The sequence below is a fragment of the Phocoena phocoena genome, chromosome 10 (genome assembly GCF_963924675.1).
Source record: "Phocoena phocoena chromosome 10, mPhoPho1.1, whole genome shotgun sequence".
Classification (NCBI taxonomy): domain Eukaryota; kingdom Metazoa; phylum Chordata; class Mammalia; order Artiodactyla; family Phocoenidae; genus Phocoena; species Phocoena phocoena.
In genome coordinates, this window is record NC_089228.1 from 14,473,186 (window position 1) to 14,485,201 (window position 12,016).

Consider the following 12,016-nt stretch of genomic DNA (forward strand, 5'->3'; position numbering starts at 1 on the left):
TTCTCTGCCCCTTTGGGAACCACAATTTCATGTATGTTAGACCTATTCACCATCGACAATATATTCTTTGTGTTCTTTTTTGTCTTTCCTATTGCATTTCCTCTCCATATTGGATATCTTGTATTCACATATCTTTCTCTTTACTAATCTTCTTCTCTACCATATCTAATCTGCTGTTAAGTCAGTCTGTTTTGTTCTTAATTTTAGCCTTTGTATTTTTCACTTCTAGAACTTCCAACTGATGTTTAATACATGCCATTTCTCTTCTGAAATTCTCCATCTTGTCATCTTTTAAAAAAACATACTAATCACAATTATTTTAAAACCCTTGTGTGATAGCTTCTATATTTCAATCAGCCGTGACTTGTTGCTGTTATCTGATATTTCCCTGGGTTTTGGTCATTTGGTCCTGGCTCCAGCTATTGGTAACATTTTATGAAATGTCAGGCACTGTGGCTCAAAATGTAAATATTTTCATTTTGTTGTATTTTTCCCAAGAAGACTTAGTTTTTAAGCAGGCAATTGAAAAAGAGCAGAATCTAGTCAGGAATTGATACAAATTGAGTCATTGATTTTAAGTCCTGGTCAATTTTGCTCTGCTTTTATTACTAAGGGCATAATCCCTGAGGTGTCTTGATTCCAGATTGAATTGTTTAGCTGGCCTCATTCTATTTGGTTGATTATGAGCCCCACTTTTTTTCTTTCTGGCACTGTGAGAACACCAAAATTTCTGCTTGAGATTTTTATTTTTAAAATATTTTTACATTATTTGTGATTGATATTGGTATGATGTTTGTGTGATAAATCTACTTCAACTACTCAGGACAGAAGTTTCACCAATATTATTAACTTTTTTAATAGATTATGTGTAGGGTTGGAAATATTTCGGCCATTTATCAGTAGCTTTTTAGATAATAGCTTCAACAGTATGATACTTAATGTCATTTGGAAAAAGAAGTGAGCACTACTTTGGACAGATGTAGAAACCCTTAACATAAAAATATACTAATTGTTTATTCAGTATTTTATTCAAAACCATTTAATTAGTATTGAACCCTTACTTTCTTCCAGGTGTACATCAGTGTGAATACTGAGCAAATAAAACAACACCAAACTGAGGAGCCTTTAGAGGATTTGCATAACAGAGGCAAAAAACTCATCTACAATTTAAGAGGAACACTCAAGCTTCTAGAAGGGAGACAAAGATGGAATTGAGGCCCATACTTTTGAGGCTGTGGGTGAGTCTCTTAATTTCAATATTGTTATCATTTTGGGCCAGATTATATTTTGTCGCATGTATGTGTAAGTGGATTCAGAGTGAGGTGGGGAGGCTGTTCTGTGCATTATAGGATATTTAGCAGCATCTTTGGCCTCTACCTACTAGATGTTAGTAGATCCTTCAGTTGTGACAGCGAGAAATATCCCTACACATTGCCCTATGTCCCCTAGGAGGCAAAATAAACTTAGTTGGGTATCTCTGTGCTAGAGACACACTTTGGGAAAGTGACAGTAATTGTTTAAACTAATGTTTGGTCATTGAAGTTATGGGACCTGGTTAGATTCTTTACATATCTTGTTGCTGAGTCCATTTGTTGGACAATGGGATATGGGGTTTGAAAGAAGGAAAAGAGTGAAAATGACTACAAGGACTTGGCTTGAGCAAGTGTCGGTGTAGGCTGTCATTAATTATAGTGGGGATTTACTGTGGCAGGAGCAGTTTCTGGGAGTGAGAGTTAGGAGGTTAGTGTTATGATATAGTAAATTGGTAAGTGAAGATAAATTGGCAGTTGGATTTGGGATTAAGATAGATAATTAAGCTGGGTTATCATTTTGGGAATTAGCTTGTAGATTTTAATTCGAGGACAGTTCCCTGTGATATTCCAAATTTAGGAAATTGGTAAGATTCAGAGGAGCTAGAAAAGGAAATTGAAAAGGAATGACTCAAGATGTTAAAGGAAAACCTGAAAAATACTATGTCCTGGTAGCCAAGTGAGAAATGTGTATCAAGAACTGTGTGATCACTAGTCTGATACTTTAAGTAAGATGACTGAGAACTGACCGCTGGATAAAACAGTGTGGAGGCTACTAGTCACCTTGTTAAGAACAGTATTGATGAAATGATAGGAAAATAGCCTGGTTGCATGGATTCAAAACAGAATTGACCAGAAAGATTGAAAAAAGAAAGCTCGTACAGACAACGTTTTAAAAGAGTTTTGATATAAAGGAGAAAAGTCAAATATGGCAGTACGGAGGGGAAGTAAGGTCAGAAAATGACAGCTTTTTAATGATGGGAGTAACAGTATGCAAGTACGATGGTGGGAGTGATGCATTAGAGGGGATAATAGAGATGAAAAAGACAAGTGAGGGAGAGGGAGGGGGTAAGGAGAGAGAGAGAGAGAGAGAGAGAGAGAGAATGTCCCTGAATGTGAGAGGGAATCATATCTAGTGTACAAGTGGAAGATTTGAGTCCATGACCCATAATCTCCCAAACTGTGCTTTCTAGATTACTTGACAAATTTTGTTTAAGCAAAAAATAGCTAAAGCTTGACTTCCTCTAAATATTAGCAGAGAAAAATAGTATCACAATAAAAAATAGGATATACAACATCCTGGCGATGATAATTGATTACATAGTATTTACTTCAAGTTCTTTATAAACATCTAAAAAATGATGCCAAAAGAATTTTTTTTTCTAAGACATTAATCCACCAAAACAGAGATGAAAAGGGGAGACAAAATTTGAGGAACTGGAATGAAGTTGAATGACTTCTAACTGACTTACTGTAAAGGTCAGTCATAGGCTGGCAGTGGGAAGGCTGAGGAGAAAACTTATTTAGCATGTCTTTATGAATTAATTCATTTTGGAATTTATGAATAGGATGCTATTTGGTCTCAAGAGTGTTTTCCCGTCTCAGAAGAAGACCAGCAAATTACTTTCCTGCGAGGATATGCATCAGAGGGTCTCTGAACTTCTGGTCACCAAGCAGTTAAGGGTGGGGGGCTTCTACTGAAAATAGTGGAATCAAGGAAACATGTACAGGGTGAGGGCTGAGATCCATGTGTTGTAACATTCTGAGGGTGCTGTCTGCTGGGCTTTTGCTCTCCAGGCAGGAAACCTGGGTGGGAGGTGAGGGACATTTTCCTAGGGATCTGATGAGCCTACAAGAAAAGATCCAAATATAGTGACCTTAGAGTTTTCCAAAGAAATATCTTGGCCAGATCATCTAAATGTGAAGTCCAGTTGTTCAAAAATCCCCACACTAGATCAGAGCTTTCTGTAAGACTTTTAGTGACCCACTCTTAAATATGAGCAGACAACAGATGCACAAAGTATCTTTGTACACCTCTTAATAAAGGATAGGGATTAAAACAAAGAAAGAGTAGAAAGTAGTTTGGGACAACAGAGACCATGCATAAAAAATAAACTAGAAAATAGAAAAACTACAAGCAATATTTTCAGAGGAAGGGGGAGAAAAAGAGCAAGGCCAGAAAATAAAAGGACACTTAGAAATTCTTTCAAAATAGCAAAAACAAAAATATAATAGAAAGTCTGGAAGATAAAGTTGAGAAAATCTCCTAGAAGATAGAGCAACAAAGCTATAAAATGGTTATGAGGAGAGAGAAACAAACAAAAGTGTATATATATATATATGTGTGTGTATATATATATATATATAAAAATCATGAGCATGTATATAAATTATATATATCTAAATATATATATAATTATATAAAATACAATATTATATACATAGATAGGTAAATAGTTACATACATACATACATACACACACGCATAAACTCGAATACCAGTTTGGGAAATCTATTAAATAATAGGGATTTCAGAAAAAGAAATGGAGTAAATTATTAAATTATTTGGGAAGATATTCCAGGACCAAGAACTACGAGTTTCCAGGATGACAAAGTACACCAAATGCCCTGTAAAAAGGTTGAAAATAAATTTACACCATGGCACATCATCATGTAATTGTGGGACACTGGGAAAAACAGACTTCTAGAGAGAGAGAGAGAGAAAAGATGTCACAAACAACAGGTCAGAAATCAAAATGGCTTCAGCTTTTAGAGCAGAGTAACATCTCCAGATTTATGAAGAATCCTGATTTCCAGTCCAGAATTCTGTTTCCAACTAAACCATCAATCAAATGTAATCATAGTGTAAAGACATTTTCAAACAAGAAAGATCTCAAAAACATTGCATTTTTCTTAAATTGGTCCTCAGAAATCCATAGGAAGATGCAGTTTACCCAAATGAGGAAGTATGTCAAGAGAAAGGTATGGTGCTTAGGAAACCAGGCTTCCCGACACAAAGGTAGATTGATATTAAAGGAAGAAAGTTGAGATAGAGCTGAGGGATGAATTGTTGCCAAGTCCGTAGAAAACTAAGCAAACAAACAAGAAAATTACTGACTCTAGGAAAAGCAGGCACGGGAAAATCAAAGCTAGTACTCTGAAATAAACCCTGTAGAGAAAACAAACAAACAAGGAAATCAGTGTGATAGAGTCTTTAATTCCCCACCTCTGGCAAGCAAGAAATGGAGGAGTTTTTAATCTTTATTAATACATTTTTCCTCTTTGTACATACACTTGCAGTAGGCTAGGTTGTTTTATATCCACTAAAATCTACATGCAGTACTTGGTATTTATATTATATTCCACCATAGGCAGAGCATGATTTAATTCCAATTTACAAAGTAACCATGGTCAGTATATTACAGTTTCTCTGCAGTTACCATAACCCATTTATCTTCCACTTCAATATTTAAATGATTTAGAACAAATATTAAAAGACTACCCTGAGCCCCAGAGTAAAAGAAACAAATGAAGAATTGTCTAGAGAAAGTAATTGTCTAAAATTTGAGTTGTCTAAATGAGAAAACAAGTCTAAGTATCAGGCAAGGTAACACTGAAAAATTCCCTAGCAAGTAATAATGTAAAATGTAAACACAGATCTTCTATATTAACAAGTAATCAAAACAGAGCCTGACATCTATTTAAAAAGAGCATGCACTGTAGATTCTGCTTAATGAATTAAATATGCCAACTACTCACTTTCAAAGCAGTAATACATAATAGGCAATGACTATTTATGGGATCATATTTATATTTCCTATAAATAGATAGCATTCGCTCAGTCCTCCAACTGTAACTTTATGCTGGGTTGTAGTAAAACATCAGGTTGAAGTGTTCTGTAGTTTTAAAAGGGATGGAATGAGGAAATTTTACTTTGCTTGCCTACAGGACCTAATAGAAAATGTTTTCTTCTGAACATTTATGTTGGGATAAGGGTAGATGAAATGAGAGAATCAAATCCAGAAGAGGAGAATCAGAGTCAATCAGTTCATTTGATTATTTTTCCCCTCTACACCCCCTTGGCCCGCTCCTACCCCATTCCTTTTTTTGGCTTGAAAGAATTTGCTAGTAACTGTTTCCTTGAGTGTTCAGGATCCACAGACCTAAAACAGAGCTTGCATCTGAGGGTTTTTTTTCTTAATGTTGTAATGACACACATTTTTCCTAAAAAAATGTCACTAGAGCTTGAGTGACCACTGTGCTGGTTTAAAAATAGAATGCCTAAGTAACTGAGGAGTCTAATCACTTCTTTTAGCTTCAGACTGGAATCAAGAGAAAAATTACAGAACTTCCAATTCCTAACCCAATACTCAGGGCATAAGTGTGTACAAGTTTGGGAAGGAAACTGGAGACAAAGATATTTATAATTCAAGATTTTTTTTTTTTAACTACACAGATTAAACCTACTGTTGGTCAAATTTTGTTTAGTTTTGTTCATTTTTAATAAAAACAGAAGGTTGACAGCTAGTGATTTAAGCTGAGTGAGAGAAGCCAGATGCCAAAGAGTATATTCTGTATGATTGCATTTGTATGAAATCTACGGCAGAAAAAAATTGTAACAGTCCTTGCTTCTAGGACTGGGGTGGGGGTAGGGATTGATTAAGAAGGGGCATGAGGGAAATTCTATAGGATGATGGTAATGTATCTTGGTAAAGTTAGGGGTTACGCAGGTGTACGCCTTTGCCAAAATTCAGCAAATTTACACTTAAGACATGTATTTCATTATATATGTAAAGTTTATCTCAAATGATAAAGATGTAAACAAATATTGAACTCTATTTAACAAAGGAAAACTGAAGTATTTAGGGAGAAGTACTAATATCTGCAAGTTACTATAGTTTTATTTTCTTTGAACTTTAAACAATGTCATGTAAAAGTGTCTCATGTAAGTATTATTACATAAATTTACTAGAAGGGAAAAAATAGTTCTGCCACTTAATAACAAGGGAACTTGGCAAGTACTTTCAGATGTCTGTGCCTTAATCTCTAATGATCATCTGCTTCAAAGTGTTGTTCGGAGGGTTCAGTGAGATGATGTACATAAAGCAGCTATAACAGTGCCTGGAGCAGAGTATGTATATTTAATAGAGTGTAATTAATGACAATAATAAAGAATACAACATCAAACAGCAAAAACAAAATCTTTAGGATTTCATGCTAGTTAGTAATTGAACTAGTTAATCTAATTTCAAAGTTTCTGCTTTTCATCTCTTTAAGAAGTGGTATGTACTCATCTGTCTGGCCTCTTTATTTGGTATAAAGCACAAGCTATACACCCCCTATTTTTGTTAAGAATAAATAAAACAAAGCAAAATTTTAACCAATAATAGGTTCAGTGATAATTTTCTTGCATAATAAAAAAGTACAGACTTATAGTTCATTAATTATAATTAATATATAACATGCTTTACATTATATATTGTATAATATATATTTAAAAGAAAAAAGACTGCTTATTAACATGCCTGGAAATTTCATCTGAGTGATATGTGCTACATTTTTAAAAGACTATGAATTAAATTGTTATGAAGATAAAATAATATTGATATTATTGTGTTTGCTTACATGAAAGTTTTTTGTTTGTTTTCTCCTTTATACTTGAAGAGATTATGGAATTCAGGTCTCAAGAACTCAGCGTTATTTTCAATACTGGAGGGGGGAAGAAAATTTCATTTCTAGACAGTATAAAAATTCACTATATATTTTTTCACCTTAAGAATACTTCCATTAATAATTTTTAAATCAATGCCTTCTTTCTATTAAATGTTTTAATTCATTCTTGTAGAAAATTGGAATGTAGAATTAAATATTTGGGGAAAGGTATTAGCAGTACTGGGAGGCTTCAACCACTACAAAAAGATGGATGTATTCCATTGTGTCTTGTCATTTCTGTGAAATTGTATTTTTGGTTTACTCAGTGAAGCTGGGCTTCTGGATACAGCTGGGCTCAATACCTCAAATCTTTTAAAGCGCAGTGTAAAGCCACAAAGCCTCCAATTATCTACCTATCTCGATATTTTTCTTAGTAAATGTAGAACCATATTAGTGAACACCCTCATTCTGCTGGAGAAAATGGATAGGCCACTCTCCATGCTGATAAAATAAAGACTTCTATCACAAAGAATAAACAACTAAATGAGCAGCAATAAACTTAATTTGCACATTAGATATGCTTTTCCAAGTTCCGACATTTCAGTTGAAAATAATGCTGAAGCAATGAGGCCTATAATTGGACATCCAAAACTTCTCCAGTGGGGAAATGAAAACAAATGTTGCCTGCAAACAAGATCATTTTTATAGCGTGCTGTTACTCTGCTTTTTAATAATTTTCCAAATGCCAGATCAAATAATTTCCCCTTTTATGTGATTTTCATACACCTCTTAGTGTATGTACACATTGTAATTTTACTAAGTCCCCACAAATGAAAACATTTAAACTCTCTTTCCTTTCCATTCTCTGTCTGTGCCTATGGAACATGTCCTCAAATTACACTGGGCATCTGCTGGGGCTCTGGTAAGACTGGTGCTAATTGCACTCCCTGTGTTGAATAACAAATTGCTTTATCCTGTCGCATGGTGGAACAGAAATTTCCAACATACAGTGCAGATAACTTCAGAATCCTCTTGACACAGATAAGCCATATCAGCTAAAACCTAAGCTGGAAAATATCTTGGTCCTGTAACTATTATCTTTTTACATGTTATCTAACAACAACATTTTTTGCATGACTGAGGCAGATAAGTAAATTCAAAGAAAGATGATTGTTTTATCAGCTTTACTGAAATTTCTCATTTGCTTCTTACCACCCTATTACCAGAAAGGTCACTGTACGATTTTGATTTGAGAAATAAAATTATATTTGACTGTGTAATGACAATCAGATGAACATTATAGACAAGAAAATGCAAACATACACACACACACACAGGTGCACACACACACATACATACATACACAGAGAAGTATTAAATCGTCTTAACAAACAGCCAAATGGCTACACTCTTAATAGTCAAGAAAATATTTGAATCAATGCATAGTATTATGATTCCTTCTCACATTAAAGCTTCAAATTTGTAGGTTGTAAAATAATAATTTTGGCAGTGATATCTTCAACATTCCCACATGAAAGGGAATTAGAGATGGCAGTCTAGTTAAGAAGCTATACTAATGATAGACTTCTCTTAGAACTGTATTTGTGTAAAAATCCCACAGTTTAATAAAGATTATACATTACAGATGAGTAATAAAGCAAAGTTTCTAAAGATGCTTTTATCCATACTGTACACATTTTATGTTTATATAGTTTTTTTAAATGTATGTGTTATTATGTATATGTGTTTATTTATATTGCATATAATGGTTACTGTCAATAGCAAAGAAGCAAGAATTCCCCAAATCCCTTTAAAATGGCACATGGATATTTCATGAAGGTTAAAAATAACAAACACAATTTCCTTCCCATTATTAGATATAAATGAGTGAAAATAACTTGATATTCATGCATATTGACATAAGCCCTTTTTGCATATGTAAATCATCCTCTGGTATTATGCTGAAAATACCAGAACAGTGAGTTCTCTGCATGAAGTCTTTCAGATTTTCATGTATTTTCATATTTGTCCCCCCTTTCAGAGTGTGGGGTTCTCTATGTATTAGAATTATGTAACTACAAACCGTAAAATTGGGAAAGTGAAAGCATTTACAAGTTTGTTATTTGCCTTTGATGTTCTTTATTGTGAAGTATTCTAACAAGCGTAAACCCTGAAAAATTGAAAACTTTCAGATTTTAGAGCAAGAAAGTCAGGATGGAAATTATCTCTGAGAACTAAGGGGAATGAGGTGAGATCCTTTCACTCAATCAATAAATATTTATTGAACACATACTGTTCCCAGGACTGTACTAGAATTTGTGATGTCCCTGCCTTCTTTATGCTTCTTTTCTAGAGGAAGGGAAATATAGGGGAAAAAAATACATGTAAATAAGTGAATTATATCCTTTGTAAGGAGACGAAATGTGCCACAGAAGAAGAAAGAGTAGGAAAGATAAAATTGACCAGGAATGTAGATTGAGATAATTTTGTTTCAATAGCTCCAGCAAAAAAACACTAGAAATAAGCAAAAATATATCAGTATTTTAACTGAGTAATCTTAGTTATTTTCTTACTCATAGACAGAGTGGAGTGCCTGAGGATTATGGTGTGTTTTATGGAATATCCCAAAATACATATCAGCTTAATTCTATCTTAAGAATTAGGGACCTATTTAGTAAGAAACATGGCTGTGTTTCACCTCTACAATATCCAAATTCCATAATTAGAACTAAGTCAGTAGCTGCTCCTGAGTTTCTCACATTTATGTGAGTCTTCTCCTTTTACTTTTCTTCCATTAATTAGTAATTGACATCATTAAGATAGCATTTAGCTAAATGCTAAAGAAACATTTGAGGAAAAGAAACTATCCATTTAGCTCAATCTATTAACTTTTTCTCTTAGTCTCTGGAGTGAAAGCATCCCCATCATTGTATTTTTGCAGGAAAATTATTGGTCCTACTCACCCATCACCAGTATTCTACCAAAACTTCCTTTGAGAAACTACGTTTCCACTACTGATGTCTTCATCCTTAAAATTTCATATCTTAACTCCTCCTGGATTTCTCCATACCTGTAAGAATTAACTGCAATGCCTTTTTATCCTCTACCATATTTTAATATTCTGCTGTAATAAAAATGAGTGCATACCACCTGTAGTTTCTTAATTTGAAATAAGGTAATCTCCTCTGTTTTTCTTCCTTAATGGACATGTTAGTTCTCCAGACATAAAGCATTCACACTCTTCAGTACATGAGTATTGCCAAAACTTTGCTGGAGAAATTCCCTATTATTAAATATAGCTACAGTACATTCCTTGAAACATTAAGTCCATACCTGTCTTAAAAACCTGATGACAATACAATCTTAAAGAAGTGAAGTTTTTCAAATTATGCTACACTGGTTGAATTTTGATACAAGTTCTGTCATTTACATTTCCCCTGAGTGTTTCAGACAATTGTTGGCATAATATAATAGGCTTGAGATAAAGCTGGAAGAAATATCTTCCAGGGATAAAGATGAGTGTTGATTTTCCTTGAGACATTTTAAAGGATAGTTGAAGTATAGCAGCTAACTACTTTTTATTGTATTTATTCATTTTTAATAGAAATGATGATAAAGTATCAATTGCTGAATTTAATCATTTGGGCTTAAGTAGCTGCTCAAACTTGTCTTTCAAGGCAGTCATTTTTGTTGTCCAGGAGGCAATAAAATGATAAAAGTGACCTGGCTCCCCCTAAACAGACTAGTTTTATGAGCTGAGGTTCAATAAAGTAGCAAAGATGGGGAGTAGATGCATCTAATGCTAATTATGTCCCTTGGTGATATATGTAGTTACATTCGGATTGATACTAGTTTAAAAGTCTCAAGACTAGGGTATGCACTTTTACCATCTGAAGTTGTGTGAGCGTATGTGTTTACTGTGATGGGAATCTAATAATAACTCAAATGGACACTAATGTTTTAATTTTTTTTCTTTGCAAAGAACTGCTTATTAAGGTGAATGTAAGAGAGTCTGCATTTCACTAGTTATGTACTTAGAGTTATAGAAAGAAATGAACTGATTATGCACTTGACAGCCTTACATCCAGGTAAAAATTTTACACAAAATGAGTTTCTGAAGGAAACTTCACACAAAAAAATATTACCCACTGACGTCAACAAAATGTCCATGGCTTCCCCACACTGAGGCATCTGTGGAAATCCAAAATTTTTAGTTCAAGTTTTAGTTTTGTCTAATTACCCGCTGGACAGCTTTTCAACTGCCAAGGTATTCACATCTACCATGTTATTCCACTGGCAAAGTGAGCATGCTATTAATGAATATGGGAACACAACTCTTAAATAAAATGTGAAATCAAACATTTCACATATACAATATGATAATACAGGGTTGACACTGTGATAGAGGTCATGATATGCATACATATCTCCAATGTTCATCAAGCACAAATGAAGACAGTAAAATACCTTTTACAGCTAGGCTGCCAGTGTTCTTGGCAAAACCAAACTGATTTGTAGCTATGCAAGTGTATGATCCGGCATCCGACCTGGTAACGTTATGTATCTTGAGGCTGCCATCCTTCAGGATAAACACTCTAAAAAGAAAATGTATAATTAACATAAGTAAGGCTCTTTAAAACTGGTAAGTCTTAACCACCTATTTTCATTTTAAAGCGTTACTGAAACCATGGGTGCATTTGTTAATATGAATGTATTCCTTTCCTATTATCCTGCTTTTAATTGTGAGCAATCTGCGAATCCACATATTAGAATAAATGACATTTGCTTTTATTCTGACACAGTACTGATAATTATTTTGCTGTAACTTGAATTATCATTGCTGATTTCAATGCACATTAAAAATCAAATGAGTGCTTGGTGCTACAATGCCCATTTGCTTGATTAATAACAAACACAACTAGTTACTATGCATTTTGAAAAATCAACTCTGGTGAAAACCAAACTTGGCGTTAGAGAAACGCAAGCCAATTTTCACATTGTTTACTCTGCAGCTTTATAGACCAGTTTTTACTCAGGACTTTCAGCTACCAAAC

At 34.0% G+C, this 12,016-nt stretch overlaps 1 protein-coding gene across 4 annotated transcripts in view; it reads right to left on the minus strand.

Annotated features, from left to right (window-relative positions):
- Nucleotides 1–12,016, minus strand: part of CNTN6 (contactin 6) — a 293,831-nt gene that overhangs the window by 31,053 nt on the left and 250,762 nt on the right. For all 4 annotated transcript variants that reach the window (XM_065885736.1, XM_065885738.1, XM_065885739.1 and 1 more), the window contains one exon: nt 11,430–11,557. In XM_065885736.1, coding sequence (XP_065741808.1) covers nt 11,430–11,557 — 128 coding nt within the window. The remainder of the gene's footprint in view (nt 1–11,429; nt 11,558–12,016) is intronic.